At 48.3% G+C, this 17,907-nt stretch overlaps 1 protein-coding gene across 2 annotated transcripts in view; it reads left to right on the forward strand.

The window, feature by feature from the left end:
- Window positions 1-225: 225 nt before the first annotated feature.
- Window positions 226-17,907, forward strand: part of FIGLA (folliculogenesis specific bHLH transcription factor) — a 54,496-nt gene continuing 36,814 nt past the window's right edge. For both annotated transcript variants that reach the window (XM_075342905.1, XM_075342904.1), the window contains exon 1: window positions 226-575. In XM_075342905.1, coding sequence (XP_075199020.1) covers window positions 381-575 — 195 coding nt within the window. In that variant the 5' untranslated portion in view covers window positions 226-380. The remainder of the gene's footprint in view (window positions 576-17,907) is intronic.

Raw genomic sequence — 17,907 nt, forward strand, 5'->3', positions numbered from 1 at the left:
ACCCGCAGCCCTTAATGTGGCAGGGACCGCTCTTGTCCCCCTAAGAATGGAAGGATATTTCACATTCAGATATAATTGCCATGGCCGGAACACATGAGCGATACTGGACCCCATGGGTCTCATCCAGGTGTGGCTGAACATCCTCGCCACAAAGCCTCTAAACCCAGGCGTCGTTCTTTTGTCCGCCATCTTGTCTCACACATCTCCCAACCGGCAGCACAGCACACTATGGGCTGTAACAGACTCCATTTCCTCCCCCGCGTATTCTCCCTCACACAACGGCCTCATATCCGCTGACTAACTCCCTGCCAGCTGCAGCAGTTGAAGCCAATGTAAAATGGCGGCGGGTGAGCGCTGCGTGCGGGCATAGTGCGCAGTATATGAACCCGCTCGTCATGTCTCCTACTCTCGCCAATAGCGCCGGCTACGACATCATGGCGTCAGAGGCGGCAGCAGCGATGGAGCCCGCGGAGGCCGCCACCAACACCACATGCGGCAGCGTTCATAGCAGCGGGCAAACGGCGGAGATGGGAAGAGGGAGACACGAACTGCCTGCTAACATGTGGGCGTGTGAGGTATAAAGAGAGGAAAGTGCTATAATGGAGGCTCGTGTTAGAGTAGTCACCTGTTACAGCCAATCAGAGCACGGCTTATGTTCTGTTTAAAGAGTATTCAGATTAGAAGCAGCGATGTGATTGGTTGATGTGTTATTATATTGTGTCCTGAGTAATGGATGTCTCACATTGGGGACATGGAGCGTGGCCAGGTCTTCATTGGCACATGATGTGGTTTTCTGTGGGACCCCAGAATCCCCTCAGATTTATTGTCTCAGAACTTGTAAACAATATACAGTATATGGTAGTAGTGGACACCCTTTAATGGCTGAACCGTCCCACACTCTCCAGTACAGAAGCCTCATTGTGTTTGGGTTGGCTTGCAGTTTTTGTGCATAGAGCTTAATGGGCCCTTCACAACCTGTCCATGTGAGTCTTGGAGCAGATTCTGCTTCGAAATCCACATGATAAACCCCTTCAAATGTTTTCCGAACAAGCCTCCTATTGATGTCCATGGGAAAAAGGCACTACACTGCTGTTGTGGTTATATTACACATGGAGAACGAAGCTATATCAATTTGTGGAATGTGTTTGTTTTTTTTTTTTTTATTTTTTTTTTTTTTTATTTTCTAGCAAATTCACTTCACTTCAAGGCTGTGTATACACTGCGTCTTTTTCAGGTGGATTCCTGCCACAAAATGCCCCATAAAATGGACATAATGCACAGCTATGTCAAAACGATACAGCTGTGCATGTGTCCTGTCTTAGGCTATGTGCAGATGTTGCGTTTTTTTTTTTTTTTTTTTGCAGATTTTAATCAATTCTGCAAGGAAAAACGTATCCCAGAAAAGTCTGAGAATCCTGACTTGCTGTGCGCACGTTGCTTTTGCAGGAAAAAAACAGATTGTCAATTCTTTTGCCCCTTTTTTTTTTTTTTTCTTCCTGCTTTTTCCCCATCTCCATAAACGAAAATGATGAAATAAATGCGTCAAAAAAAGCGCTATTTTTCAGCAGCATTTTTCCTGCCAAGAGATGCAGTTTTATGTGCAGAAAAAAAATCTGCTACGTGTGCACATAGCCTCATGTCACTCCTTTCAGCCACTTCAGTGTTCGAGCACCACGAAGTGCTTATAAAAAGTAACCTGTTCATTATTTCAGGACTTCTTGACAGCCTTACTCATCGACATCCCCACCTTCCCAAAAAAAAAACATGGGCACTTTTTTTTTTTTTTTTTTTTTTTTTTAAACTGTTTTTCACATTTCTATGGATTTTTTTTAAGCAGAAAAATGAATGCCAGAATCAGGGGAAAAAAAACCACATTTTGTCTATGTGCACACAACGTTTTTGTTTTTTTATTTCCGGTTAGTTTGACTCCATTGAATAATGAAGAACCTGCTAGCTTTTTTTTTTTAATAGCAAAAACAATAGCAAAACGCACCATAACGTTACAGTACCTTCTAAGTGGAAGTCGGCAAAAGAATGGACTTTTGTTTTTTTTTTTTTTTTTTTTTTAAGATTTCTAAAAAAAAGTTAAAAAGCCTGAACATCAAATGAATGGTCATTCATTTGAATGTTTAATAGGCTTTTCAGGTTACTGCTGCAGTGTAATCCAACTGAGAAAGACCGTGTGGATGCACTGAAGTTTTTTTTATTTGTCATTTCTGTGTATTGTTTTTTTTTTTTCCTTCAGTAATCAAATGGGGCGTTGAGGGGGGGGGGTGTTAAGCAGAAATGCCCAATAACTGACATTGCTGGGGGTTTTTTTTTTATTCCCCCCCCCCCCCCCCTATGTGAATGAAACAAACCACCATATGTACTATAGACATATTTTCCCAGGGGAACAGATATGAAGCTTTTTTTTTTTTTTTTTTTTTTTTTTTTTTTTTTTTTTAAAATTGCCATTTTTCATGTGGATTTTAGAGTAGAATCCCGTCTACTTGACATTTTGAAAATAGGATTTTGGAGAGTTTCTGCTTCGAAAAACAGCAAAAAGACTGAACAAACCTCAACTCTCCAATAAAACCTGTCATTTTGGGAGAGTTTTGCACCAAAAACTCAGTTATCCAGGACTTTGCTTCTTTTTCCCTATGGACCTAAGAACATACCAGCTTGTATTTCTATTTGCCTGTTCTGCCCGGTGCTGATCTCTGTTAGCTCAGAGCCATCATGAACCGCCGATTCTGAGGCTTTGGTGATGTCACGTCACCAGAGCAGTTCCTTATCTTCTGATCTGCTCTATTGACAGGTCTCTGGCAATCTTGCCGATTTACAGCTGGATCACCGCTGCTAGGCAGCCGGTAGCCAGCTGTCATTCAGCATCAAGTTGTCAGTGACGCCCTGTCAATAGAGCAGACCGGAAGAGCTGGTCAAATCAAGTAGCAGAATAGTCCTCGAAATTTAGTCCCGTAGAAAAGTAAGCAAATTCCCAGATTACCCCTTTAATCCCTACCCTTCCTGTTAACGCCATAAGTCCTCCAAGAAAATACGCAGGGCTGTGGAGTCGGAGTTGGAGCTCATTTTGGTGGAGTCGGAGTTGGTATAAAATGCACCGACTCCTAAAATATATAATAAATTGGGTACAGTGGTTCAATGCAAAATGCGCTGAATATTTTTTCATAGGAATTTGGGAAAGTTATAAAATGTTCTATTCCTGATCTAAGGCTGCATTCACACACAGCGTTTTTGCTGTGTTTTTTGAGGATACGTTTTTCAGCTGCAAAAGCAGATCAGCTTTTTAAAAAAACGCATCACCTGAAAGGTTTTTGAGCTCATAAATAATGCTTTTGTGCCGCCCCGTTACCTTCAGGTCGTCTCAGGGTCTTCAGGGACTGCACGTCCTTGATCCTTCTTGTCACAGGTAGGTTGACTTCTATGGGATTCGTGACGCCACTCTCGGTATTGCGGTCAGGGCGACCGCCACTGCAGTTTAGTGGACGCCTGGGGCTGATGTTGAGTGCAGTTAGATGTGGTGGCCTCCCAAGAGTGAGACTGGCCCCAGGGCCCAGTGTAGGTGTGTAGTACCATAGGTCGCAGAAGAACTCACACGCACAGCAGTAATGTCTTTCAGGGTTTTTACTAACTTCAGATGGCAGGGGTGAGTTAACCCTGGGCGATGCTGTGATGCTCCAAGTCGGAACCAGGCTCCTTCAGGCTGACTTAGGGGTGGCTGCTGACTCTCTCCTTCCTAGCCCTCGTGTTTTTGTGGTGACCCAGACTTGTAGTCCTACGGGGTCACCCAGGGAAGTTGCTTCTGCCTGTTCTCCCCTTTTTCGGCCCGTTTGCTTGTAGACTGGACCAGGTCACTCCGGCTGCTTGCCTCTTGTGATCTATGGGCCCTCTCGTGGCTGCGGACTCTGTGGTGTTGTGGTGGAGGGTATGAAGTACCCCCACCTGCAGGTTGAGCAGGCCAAATGGGCCCCTGCTCTGGGGACCTGTAACCCCATGCGGGCCTGGTCCTCGCCTGGCAGTCCCCGTACTCAGCCACCTCTCTGCACTCCGGCCTTAGGTGGATTTCGGGCGGCACTACCAGGTGACCGTTCTCCCCTGCCAGCAACCACTGCACCTGCGGTGTCTGACTAGTGACAGCCTCCAGGTTTCCTCCTTGCGACTGCTCTCTCTCCCTGAGCTTCACTAACTGACTGGCTCACTACTCCCTCCCCTCTGTGCCTGCCTCCGCAATTTAGCAACCAGGCTCTCTACCACACTCCTTGAGTGGAGATGGAGGCCACGCCCCCTCCTGGATTCCCCAGGGGTCCCTTCAAAGGTCAGTGTGGGAGACCTGGTTACTATGCGCCTGTGTAACCACACCCCGGTCAGCCTTCTGGATTACTTGTGTTGTACTGCCCCCAGCATGGGTGCAGTACTCGGTGGTGCCTGACCAGGTCAGGGGCGCCACATTCCCCCTTAGTTATCAACAGCACATCCTCGGGCTGCAAGACAAACATTTTAAAATGCATAAAACATTTAAAACAGTAAAAACATTAACATTATAATTATAAAACATTCAAACCAGGTACCATTTTCCACCACGCTCCACCCACAAGTCCGTTACCCACCCAAAAACCTTCTCAAGAGGCAGGTCACCGGTCCTTTTAGCAACCAGGTCTAGGCCATCTGTTTCCCCAGATCTTTCCTCCAATTTTCCTCTCCTGGGGCTGGTGTTTGAAAGCAAGCCCCTTCCCGTCGAGCCGCGTCTTCGGCCTCTTCTGGCAGGAATGTAGAGGCGGCATCCACAGTCAGTCCAGACAGGGTACCCTCTTTGTGGTGGAGAGCCAGGCCCTATAAACAGGCATGCTCTCTGGTCACAGATGAGCCAGGCCCCATAAACGGGCATGGCCAGGTGGTTGTACCTCTGGGGTAACTATACACACTGCAAGAGTTTGTGGCTATAGCCAGTTCATAGCCTATGGTCCATTTTTTTTAAAGTGCACAAACCAGGTGCAAAGTAGGCTTAATTTCTCACAACAGTTTATGTGGGCACATTTCTTAAACTTTAACGTTGCAAACTGGAACTTCTGACTTTCTGAGCTTACATGGACTCTTCACCAGGGCTTTGGCCTGTAGGGCTGTGGTACCTGACACTACTTGTATCTCTGTCGTCATCTGTAGTTGTATCTTCATCTTGTTCTTTGTATTTGTCCTCCTTATCTGTTTTTCTGTTTCTTTATCTTGGCTTACTTGCTTTGGGGGTTGGGTGGAGACAGCTGGGCTACAATAAGGATTCCTGGGGCATGGTGTGACATCTAGTGCGTACCATCCGTGTTCACCTTGGTGCTTGGTAAATTCCACCAGGTCTCCCATGTGTAAGTCTCTTCCAGGGTGTCCTGTAGGCACGTGTGAACGAACATCTCTCCTGCTTACGAATATACCTTCCTTCACACCAGGCGCTATGATAAAGCCGTATCCAGATTTGAGGCTAAACTCTTCAACCATTCCACGATAAAGGGGGCCTCTTTTCTGGTGGCGGGCTTTTCTCAGAAGCTGCTTCTCCTCCAAGTCCCGGGCTGTGACTTCTTCCTTCTGCCGGTCTGGGGAGTGCTGCACAGGGGGTGGTCTTGCTCGGGCGCGGCACCGTGCGTGCTCTGCTCGTGGGGTTCTTATTGACTGCCGCTTCACTGCCTGCGGGCTCTCAGGTGACATACATTCTGGGTATTGTGATGGCCAGCGCTTCATCTTCAGCGGGGGACGTTGGGCTCTCGTCCCAGCGGGAGTAAGGCAGCATCTCTGCCTCCGGGCCTCCCTCAACTCTGCAAGGTGCTGCGTCCTCCTCTGACGGTTCTGGGGTCGACTCCTCAGCCTCCAGGCCTCTCCTTCCCCTTAGTTCTCTTGAGCTCTCCTCTGGCAGCAACACTGGGGGTAAACGCTCTTCAGCAGGCCAGGGTGGTGGGCTTATCTTAGCCAAAACAGCTGCTGGGACCACTCCGTGACCAGGTAACTGCCTGGGGACGATTTACCGGTCCACCAGCTCCTTGGGGTAGCGGGCACTCAGCTCCTCCTTCAGTTTCAGGAAAACTGGGTCTTCTCCTGGCGGGGACGCAGAACCTAATTTCCTGGACCGTGGCTGAGGTGCGATCACCATTTCTGCCTGGCAGGCTGGGGTAGATGGTCTTGCGGCCTGGTGTTGGCGGGCCGAGCCTGGCATGGCTGTGGCCTGGTGTTGGCGGGCCGAGCCTGGCATGGCTGTGGCCTGGTGTTGGCGGGCCGAGCCTGGCATGGCTGCGGCCTGGTGTTGGCGGGCCGAGCCTGGCATGGCTGCGGCCTGGTGTTGGCGGGCCGAGCCTGGCATGGCTGCGGCCTGGTGTTGGCGGGCCGAGCCTGGCATGGCTGCGGCCTGGTGTTGGCGGGCCGAGCCTGGCATGGCTGCGGCCTGGTCTTGGCGGGCCGAGCCTGGCATGGCTGCGGCCTGGTCTTGGCGGGCCGGGCTGGATGTCGCTGCTGCGGCCTGGTCTTGGCGGGCTGGGCGTCATTACCCCAGGCGGCTCTGCAGGAACCGCGGCTTCACAGCGTGGGCCGTGGCGGGCTTCGCCTCCGGGACTGCAACAGGGATCTTCACGGGCGTGGCATGCCGCGGGCATCGCAGCGGGGATCGGTGCGCTCTTGGGGCAACACAAGACTCACCCATCGGTAGCATCATCGGCGTCTGGGTGATCACCGCCCGGTGTTGCAGTTGTCGCGCGGTCCACTTCTCGTAGGCCCGAACCGCTGTAGCCATCTCTCGGAGCTCGGTGCGTCCTTCCCTGATCTGCTGCACGATCCTGGCCTCCAGCCGGTCGCAGAACTGGGCAAGCTCTCAGTCCCACCAGGCAGCGGAGCCTGGCTCCGGATCGCTGTGTGCAGATGCATCCTCTCTTCTCTCTCTGCACGACCTTCCACCTTCACTTCCAGCTGCAGACAACTCGTGACTTCTTCCTGCCGTCTCTGCACAACTCCGCCTCCATCACTTGCGAGGTCAGAACTCTGCAGGGGTTCTCTGGGTAGCCACACCTCTTCGTGGGTGGCTACTTCTAGCTCGGGCTTCTGTTGTTCTTTGTTGCGCATTTCATGGTGGCAATATGGCGGCGCTTCAAACTTTTTAAGCGAACCACCAAGGCACATGGTCACCTGTCTTAACAGGTCTAGTCCTTTATCCTGTTCGTGATGCCAGAGTAGTGCTGCCCCGTGGCCCCGTTACCTTCAGGTCATCTCAGGGTCTTCAGGGACTGCACGTCCTGGATCCTTCTTGTCACAGGTAGGTTGACTTCTATGGGATTTGTGACGCCACTCTCGGTATTGCGGTCAGGGCGACCGCCGCTGCAGTTTAGAGGACGCCTGGGGCTGATGTTGAGTGCAGTTAGATGTGGTGGCCTTACAAGAGTGAGGCTGGCCCCAGGGCCCAGTGTAGGTGTGTAGTACCATAGGTCGCAGAAGAACTCACATGTGAAGCAGCAATGTCTTTCAGGGTTTTTACTCACTTCAGATGACAGGGGTGAGTTAACCCTGGGCGATGCTGTGATGCTGCAAGTCGGAACCAGGCTCCTTCAGGCTGACTTGGGGGTGGCTGCTGACTCTCCTTCCTAGCCCTCGTGTTTTTGTGGTGACCCAGACTTGTAGTCCTACGGGGTCACCCAGGGAAGTTGCTTCTGCCTGTTCTCCCCTTTTTCAGCCTGTTTGCTTGTAGCCTGGACCAGGTCACTCCGGCTGCTTGCCTCTTGTGATCTATGGGCCCTCTCGTGGCTGTGGACTCTGTGGTGGAGGGTATGAAGTACCCCCACCTGCAGGTTGAGCAGGCCAAATGGGCCCCTGCTCTGGGGACCTGTAACCCCATGCGGGCCTGGTCCTCGCCTGGCAGTCCTCGTACTCAGCCACCTCTCTGCACTCCGGCTTTAGGTGGATTTCGAGCGGCACTACCAGGTGACCGTTCTCCCGTGTCAGTAACCACTGCACCTGCGGTGTCTGACTAGTGACAGCCTCCAGGTTTCCTCCTTGCGACTGCTCTCTCTCCCTGAGCTTCACTAACTCACTGGCTCACTACTCCCTCCCCTCTGTGCCTGCCTCCGCAACTTAGCAACCAGGCTCTCTACCACACCCCTTTTGTGGAGATGGAGGCCACGCCCCCTCCTGGATTCCCCAGGGGTCCCTTCAAAGGTCAGTGTGGGAGACTTGGTTACTATGCGCCTGTGTAACCACACCCCGGTCAGCCTTCTGGATTACCTGTGTTGTACTGACTCCAGCATGGGTGCAGTACTCAGTGGTGCCTGACTAGGTCAGGGGCGCCACACTTTCAATAGCAAAAGCAGATTAGAAAAAGGCCACACAAACTGACATGCTCATTCTTTGTGAGGAGCCTCACAAAACGATGTGTCTGAATGTCCTATCTTTTCACCCATTGCCTTTGCTGGGATGCCCGGAGTCACTGCATTTCACTGAATTATTTTGCCATCAATGTTCGATATGTTTGTAACAAAAGAAAGAAATTGTTAGTAAGACACTGGCAGTAAAAGATACTAAAGCTCATCACACCAGCCAGTTTGTCCAGGCCTTAGTGGAAAAAGTTCTGCAAGATTAGGAACTCAAAAAAGAACAGGTTCTTGCTATTGTAAAGGACAATGCTTCAAACATAAGTACAATTACACTGATGAATGAGAGTAATGAACAACAGCTAGAAGAAAATTTAGGATTTAGTATGTAACAGAGAACGGTAGAGAAGGGTTTCAACGCCGCGCCAATGACCGACAGATCCTGAAGTGTCAGATTAATGTTGCTTTATTTCACGCACCCTAGAGGTGAAGTCCTGATCCACCCCTTTTGAAAAAAATCGGCGGGAATCTATACATTTAAAAAACAGCATGACATCATACATTGTAATGAAAGAGTTTTCCGACGTATTCCTTTTGTGATAACTTATTCATGATTAGGGCCATTTTGGGGTTCTTCACTTCAAGGAATTTTTTCTCCTCTTTATTAGGCTGGTTTCACACTACGTCTTTTTAACATCCGTTGAAAACGTTATTTTAGCGGAAGTACGGATCCAGTGCAAATGCGTTTTCATTTCAATGCATTTGCAATGGACTCGCGTTAACATCCGTTCACCTGCGTTTGCGTGCGTTATAGTGCGGATCCGGTGACTTGCAGTTTTTTAACATGTTTCAAAAACGCTACTTGTAGCGTTTTTGAGCTGCGTCAAAATACTGCAAGTCACCGGATCCTGACGAAACAGCACGCGAACGCAGGTGAACGCTGGCGTGGTGATAGACAGGATCCTGCTTTTGTACTGAGCATGCCCAGGAAGTACTGAGCATGCCCAGAACCAGTCTCGCGTGATCTGTCTATCTCTCTACTCCCTCCCTCACCCTCTCTCTCTCTATCTCTGTCTTTCCCCCTTCCTCCCCTTCCTCTCTCCCCCACCTGAGAGCTGCGGACACTCGTAACCAAGGTAAATATCGGGTAACCACTTCTCTTAGTTACCCGATGTTTACGTTGGTTACGCGTGCAGGCAGCCCGGCTCCTAGCAGCTGCAGACACTCGTAACCAAGATAAATATCGGGTATCCAAGGCCGATGTTTACCTTGGTTACCAGCGTCTGCAGCTGTCAGAAGCCTCCTCCCAGTCTAGTTCCCCTCACTCCCGATCACATGACTCCAGTGCCCGCCCCTAAACATCCAGTGCAGGATCCTGCAAAATAACACATGCGTTTGCATACGTTATTTGCTGTAAAAGCAGGATCCGTACTTCCGCTAAAATAACGTTTTCAACGGATGTTAAAAAGACGTAGTGTGAAACCAGCCTTAAGCATGCCCGCTGTTACCACCTCATAATGTAAAGGGTTGGATAGGTTTCTTAGAGCCTCCTGGATGTAGGTCTCTTTGTCCTGCAGTACTATGCCTCCCCCTTTATCCGCATTCCTGATGACCAGGTCAGGATTATTTTTTAGTAAGAAAAGAGCTTTCTTTTCCTCAATATTTAGGTTGGAATTGCCCGAGGTTCTGTGACCAGCAAGTTTTTTGAGATCTTCCAGCACTAGGTCACTAAAGGTCTTCAGATGGTGACCTTTGCTTTGTAGGGGGTAGAAATTGGACTTTAGGGTATGTGCACACGTTGCTTTTTTTTCCGCGCGGAAAAAACCGCACCCTCTGGCAGAGGGGAGAATTGTAAACAATGCTTTTTGAGAAACAACGCATCGAAAACGCATGCGTTTTTCATGCGTTTTTCATGCGTTTTTTTAGGTGCGTTTTTTAAGACTTGGGTACCTATACGTCAGAAAAACCCCACAAGTGACCCCATTTTGGAATCTGCACCCCTCAAGGATTTTATTCAGGAGTATATTAATCATTTTGAATCCACAGCTACTTCCCCCAAAATGTAGCTGTAGCAACAATATTCTCACTGTTGGGCTATGTGGCCATGATCCAGCGACACGGTGTCTAGTACACAGTGTCAGCCTTCCTGCAGAGATGTGAGTGTTTCCCACGGGAGAACGCAGCTGGCCATGCCCACGATTTGGGTTCAGGCTGCTGTGGAGCTCTATGCTACCTGCAGAGAACACTCATCTCCGCAGCATAAATTGACATGCTGAGGCTCGGGAAGCTGCTTCACAGGTCGGTTTATGCTGCAGAGAAAAGCACAGTGGGCATGAGATTTCTAAAAATCCTTCCACTGTGCTTCTACTGCACAATGCAGCGTCATGGACGCAGGGAAAACACTCTGCGCCCAAAACGCTGCAAACCCCGATTGTGGGCACACAACCTAAAAAGCGTCAATGGAGGTCAAATATATATACAACGTCCCACCCCCCCTGCATATTCTAAGCTGGCACCTTTAGTACCTTTCATGTGGCACTAAAGGGTGCCTAGCCTAGTTTTTATCACAAAAAAAAAAAATGGCGTGGGGTCCCCCCTATTTTTGATAGCCAGTCAGGGTAAAGCAGACAGCTGTAGCCTGCAAACCACAGCTGGCAGCTTCATCTTGTCTGGTGATCAATTTGGAGGGCTCCCCAGGTTTTTTTTTTTTTTTATTTATAAATAAAAATAATAAAAAAAAAATAACATGGGGTCCCCCCAAATTAGATCACCAGCCAAGGTGAAGCTGACAGCTGAGGTCTGGTATTCTCAGGGTGGGAAGAGCCATGGTTATTGGACTCTTCCCAGCCTAAAAATAGCAGGCCACAGCCGCCCCAGAAGTGGCGCATCCATTAGATGCGCCAATCCTGGCGCTTCGCCCCAACTCATCCCGCGCCCTGGTGCGTTGGCAAACGGGGTAATAAATGGGGTTGATACCAGATGTGTAATGTCACCTGGCATCAAGCCCAGCAATTAGTGATGTCACGGCGTCTATCAGACACCCGACATAACTAATTGACAGTAAACAAAAGCAAAAAAACCCAAAAATTTTTATTAGAAAAAACACTCCCCAAATCATTCCCTTGTTCTCCAATTTAATAAAAAAAATGGGTCCGCAGAAATCCATTTGGATGTCCCACGTCGGCTCTGGACCTTCTAGAATATGGGGGCACGTTCAGGGAACGTATCCCCCATTTTCTAGGAGGGCAGACCTTCCATTTGAGGAGAGTGGGTGCAAAAATCTGCACCCACTCTCCCCGGGTCACAGCTGCAGAGTGCCGAGCAGCCAGCACAGCTCTCTGCACACAATGCTGGCTGTCAGCTGCTCTGCACATGTGACCGGCCAGCGTACACTGTGAAGGAGGAGGGGGCCGCGGGGGATCAGCGCTGCGACCGGACAGGTATGTATGACACCGGGGGGAATTGGGGTGAACGGGCAGGGCCTGGGTGCATTTTTCTGTCGCATGTCTCAAGGCACATGCGACAGATAACATAGGAGCAGGGCGGCCGGTGCGCTACTGTGCGCGCGGCCATGTTGGATTTTGTTGGGTCGGGGCGGGCACTTTGGCGACACCGGGGGCTTTCCTGAACTTTGCCAGGAAGTGAGGTCAACAGGAAACCACTTGACCTCACTTCCAGGTAAATGCCTGCGTTCTGGCGTGCCGACAAAGCCCGCAGACCGCAACAAAAAAGCAGGTCACTGCGGTGTAGCTGCGTTCTGACCCCACATCATTGATTTCAATGGGGGAGAGAACGCAGCCACAACGCACAAAAGAAGTGACATGCTGCTTTTCTTTCCGCACCGATTTTTGGCATCCAAAACGCTGCGTTTAGAAACGCAGCGTGTGCACTGATTTTTCAGCTTTCTCATACACTTTGCTGGGAAAGCTGAACGCATGCAATTTGCCACTGAAACGCTGCGGTTCAAAACGCAGCGTTTCCGCGGTAAAAAACGCAACGTATGCACACAGCCTTAGCCTGAGATCTGTGTGATTAAAAATAATCAGGCTCCTCCACGCTCTTATCAGAGATGTATTTGTGGATTTGAAAATGTCTGGTTAAAGTAAGCTTCCTAATGAACCTCTGGAAGTCCAAATATACATCATAAGTCATTGGCATTAGATGCTGGACAAAAGGATAGTCCCTTATTAAGGATTTTTATTTCGCCTTTGGAGAGAGCATAATTGGCTGTAATCCCTGTTTTATTATACACCTATAATACTTTGGTTATATACCGATATAGTTTTTCTAATTTTGATTAATTCTCTAATTTCTAACATTTTTAAATGAATATAGATTATTGTTTGACATAAAATCGAACTTTTGGGGAGTTTCTTTTAGCTCCAGCATTGAATTTTTTTCCTTTCACTTGCGCACCTGCGAGTCCTCAGGGTGGAACCGCAGGTTGGGCGACTTCTCACTGTATCCAGCTACTGCTTCACTTTAACCTTTTGGTTGGGTTCACACACGATCTCGCATAAAAATATAATTTCAACCCCTTCTTTTTTTTTTTCTCTAAAAGGAATTATAAATTTATATATATATAAAAAAAGACCCCCACGTCCCCTCTGCTTTTTTTCCTCTTAAGGTGAATATATACCTGGGATAGGTTTTTTTCTGAGCAAATTGATTTGTATATACACGTGGCACAGGCAGCTGCACGCTCCCTGTGCGGTGTTCCCGGCCCCTGGATCATGGACTGCTTAACACTCGGAATGGGGTTCAAGGCAGTTTGTGAGATACAGATATATCTGGAAGTATATGTGTCTTTTGTATATAAAAAAATTTTTTTGGAATACAAGGACTACACCTTCACACATATTGATTTTATACATTTTTTTTATTTTTTTCAATACCACTTTTATTCAGTATTACTAATATCCTGGGATTAAGAATAAGTTATCACAAAAGGAATACGTTGGAAAACTTTCATTACAATGTATGATGTCATATTGTTTTTTAAATGTATAGATTCCCGCCGATTTTTTTTTTTTTTTTTTTTTTTTTCAAAAGGGGTGGATCAGGACTTCACCTCTAAGGTATTTAATGCTGTATAGGGTGCCATGCAGCAGATTTGATGTTCTTTGCCAGCATGTCCTGATGAAGAGAGCTGAGTCTCTTGAAACGCGTTGACCTGACCTGTGCGTGAAATAAAGCAACATTAATCTGACACTTCAGGATCTGTCGGTCATTGGCGCGGCGTTGAAACCCTTCTCTACCGTTCTGTTATCTGCCATTTGGGGACTGCTGCCGTGACCTGGAGTTACATGCTTGCATAGGAGTTGTGACTTTCACAACCCCTTTTGGTGAGTAGGTTTGCTCATTCAAGACCCCTTATATACCGGGGTAGGACCCTATTGCGCTTCTCTTTCCACAGATTTTCCTATACGCAGGATTTAGTATGTATGAGATGGAGCCACAGTGCTGCTCATGTAGCTGAGGAACAAACCGATATTACAACAGAAGAACAGCAAAATGATACTTTAGAATTAGATGATCTTGCTGAAGCTGCTTCAAAACACTTTCATATTCATCATCACATGCGCTGTGTTGTGCACACGCTGCAGCTGGCAATAAGAGAGTCTGCAAAAGGGACCCCAGTTTAGCGGATTCCGTTGTGTCCCATAGACTTGTATTAGTGGCGGATTGTGACTGATTACCTTGCGTTGCATCCGCTGCGCCGCGGTCAGTCGTTTTTGGACTGACCGCCGAGCGGGAACAACGCAGAATGTAACGTTTTTCGGGCCGTCAAAATTAACACACAGCACAGGAATCCGCCGCCATCCGTCAAGCTTGTAATGTATGTCTATGGTGCTTAATTCCGTCGTAATCCGTCTTACGATGGAATCCAGCGCTGGATTCCGTCATGCTCTACCGAGCATGCCCAGCATGTTTGGCACATCTACTGGGCTGTCCCAAACACAAACTGATCATGACTGAGCCGTCAAAAAACGGACGCACAGCGGATGTAACGGATGCAACGGATCAGTTTTTTTCACAGGATTCCTGTGAAACACATCCGTTACGTCAGTTGACATCTAAAAAAACGACTGATCCGTTGCTGACGGACCTGACTGATTTAAAACAAAGGAAATGTGAACCTAGCCTAAAGGTCCAGTCACACTAAACAACTTACCAGCGATCCCAACAACGATAGGGATCGCTGGTAAGTTGCTAGGAGGTTGCTGGTGAGATTCACACTGCGACGCTCCAGCGATCCCACCAGCAACCTGACCTGGCAGGGATCGCTGGAGCGTCGCTACACGAGTTGCTGGTGAGCTCACCAGTAACCAGTGACCAGCGCCGCGGTGAAGATGCTGCGCTTGGTAACTAAGGTAAATATCGGGTAACCAACCCGATATTTACCTTGGTTACCAGCGCACACAGCTACACGTGCAGAGAGCAGGGAGCAGCGCACACTGAGCGCTGGCTCCCTGCTCTCCTAGGTACAGCACACATCGGGTTAATTACCTGATGTGTACTGCAGCTAAATGTGCACAGAGCAGGGAGCAGCGCACACCGGGTGCAGCTGCACAGGGTACATATATAGGGTATAGAGTACAGGGTGCAGCTGCAGGGAGCAGCGCACAATGCTTAGCGCTGGCTCCCTGCTCTCCTAGCTACAGCACACATCGGGTTAATTAACCCGATGTGTCCTGCAACTACATGTGCACAGAGCAGGAGCCGGCACTGACAGTGAGAGCGGCGGACGCTGGTAACAAAGGTAAATATCGGGTAACCAAGGACAGGGCTTCTTGGTTACCCGATGTTTACCGTGGTTACCAGTCTCCGCAGAAGCCGGCTCCTGCTGCCTGCACATTTAGTTGTTGCTGTCTCGCTGTCACACACAGCGATCTGTGCTTCACAGCGGGAGAGCAACAACTAAAAAATGGCCCAGGACATTCAGCAACAACCAACGACCTCACAGCAGGGGCCAGGTTGTTGCTGGATGTCACACACAGCAACATCGCTAGCAACGTCACAAAAGTTGTTCGTTAGCAGCGATGTTGCTTAGTGTGACGGGGCCTTTAGGCAAAGAGAGATCATTATAATCCCATAAGCAGACGACTTCCTGATAGTAGCAAGCTCACAACATGAGCTGGAATGTCATTTCACATTGAACATCTTAGGCTAGTTTCACACTTGCGTTGGACGGGATCCGTAGCATTGCGTTGTGTGACGCATGCAACGGATGCGTTGCATATAGTGACACAACGCATGCTACAGATCGTACAAAATAACGCAATCCGTTGTAGTTTTTTTTTTTTTCCTTGTCTTTACACATCTGAGCATGTGCAGTTGTGTAAAATCAGCTGCGTTAACGGAATCCATCAAATGACGCATTCTAACGGAATCCGCCACCATAGGCGTCCATTATAAAAACAACGGACGCCTAACGGATTCCTGCAGGTTGCGTTTTTTTGACACTCCGCCAAGCGCAGAAAAACGCTACATGCAGCGTTCCATCCGCCTGATGCAGCGTCAAAATAACGACGCTGCGTCGTCCAACGGATGCAACGCAGACACTTGCGTTACAGTGCGTCGTCCATACAAGTCTATGGAGAATAGCGCAGCCCGTTAACAGACTGCGCTATTCTCCATAGTGACGGAATGCGCTGAACGCAAGTGTGAAACTAGCCTTAACCTTATATTTATTAGTATTGGATAATAATAAACTGGTAGAAGTTGGATTTGACACTAGGGACCAGAAAAGTCTTCCTAGAAGGTTTCTGGATTCCCACAGCAGATCTTGTACTTTTCTTCAATCAGCAAAACAGGTGGTAATCGGAGACCAGATTCGATCTTTTCAATGGAAAAGGCACAACTTGGTTAGGTCTATGAGGAGTATCTTTGAGATTGACGTAATGAATTCCCAGTGTGTACTGGTGTCAGTTCCATTTAAGAGGATTTCAGTGAGAGCAGTACTATCCAGATGGGACAGGCAGCACGTGACCCTAGACAAGGAAATTACGCTATGTCTCTTAATAAGAAGATTTCTGGATTGGTGGATTTAATTTGGAAATTCTTCAGAGCGATTCCCTGGTTCTTTGTGCTCATGTGAATTAACATCTGTATAATGAAATTCAATATAATTTTGAGTTGCATCTGTCCTGGTGCAGTACATGGGGGGGGGGGGAACGATGATGGCTGGGGGTGAGGGCCTTAACCTCTTTTGTGGTTTCCTTTGCCTATTAGAGCAGTGTACCCCAACTCCAGGCCTCAAGGGCCACCAACACTGCATGTTTTTAGGTTTTCCTTAGTATAGAACAGATCATGGATCACCTGTGCAGGTAATTAAATTATCGCCTGCGTAAGGAAATCCTGAAAACATGCGCTGCTGGTGGCTCTTGACGTTGGGGAACACTGCTATAGAGGATCAGAAGGACAACCTCCCGTGGTGCTGTCATGATGGACTCCTGGAAATACAATTAGCATTAGGACTAATTCCTTCTTTTTGGTGGGGTTTACCTAAATCATACCAGTCCTCCAAGAAAAGACCACTTTTGGGTGTGGTTTTCCTAAATCCTACCAACTTTAAGTTTAAGTGTCCTGAGAGATCTGGTGCAATTGGCCACTATGCACCTGGCGCCATCACCGAAGCCTTTAAGTGTACGGGTGAGAGCTCGGTACACTGTCCATTCTCTGGTAATGCCGCTTGGTCCCTATTAAAGTTATGAGAACCAATTAAATGACCAAAAGGTAAAGATAGCTACACTCATTCAATAACAAAAACCTATAAAACGTGAGTGACCAAGCCAAATAAAAATATATATAATCTTTATTGAAAATCATTAAAACAAACATGTAGGACAAACAATGATGAGGACACATTCAGTTAACCTCAGGTAAACAGAAATATACAAACAATAAATAGCAAATATGCATACTGGCCGTGTGTCAAAAAGGCATAAGATAGTGCACCAGAAAAAATACTGTCAAGTTTCTTAGGGAGCCGAAAGTCTTTGGGTGGATAAGAAATGTCCCAAAGAACGCCTATGAAATAGGACTATATTAAATGCAAGCTGAACAAAGCTTAGTCCTTCACTAAAGACTAGAAGTATGAGATCCGCATTCCCATTACCGCAACACGTGGCATATATCAAGGAAAGCCAAGAGAGCATATGTCTATGATAATAACAGGATTGTAATCCTATAGGATGTAAGTGTAAGGGTATGTGCGCACGTTGCGTACTGCCCAGCACCGTAAAAGGTGCGCTTCAGAGCGCAGCTGAAAAGCTCCGTTCTGAAGCGCATGGTGCCGGCGAGAACGTGCGCTCTGCCTGCAGCTCCTCCCATAGACAGAGCAGGAGCTGCCGGCAAAGCGCACGGAAGAAGTGACATGTCACTTCTTTTTGCGCAGCGCTTCGGCAGTAGCCGAAGCGCTGCGCACTAAAACGCCACGTGCGCACGGCCCCTGCACAATCTCCATAGACTGTGCAGGGGACGCAGGACGCATGCAGTTACGCTGCGCTGCAAAGCGCAGCGTAACTGCATGAATTTACGCAACGTGCGCACATAGCCTAATGGTTATAAAAAC

The sequence above is a fragment of the Anomaloglossus baeobatrachus genome, chromosome 4 (genome assembly GCF_048569485.1).
Source record: "Anomaloglossus baeobatrachus isolate aAnoBae1 chromosome 4, aAnoBae1.hap1, whole genome shotgun sequence".
Lineage (NCBI taxonomy): Eukaryota > Metazoa > Chordata > Amphibia > Anura > Aromobatidae > Anomaloglossus > Anomaloglossus baeobatrachus.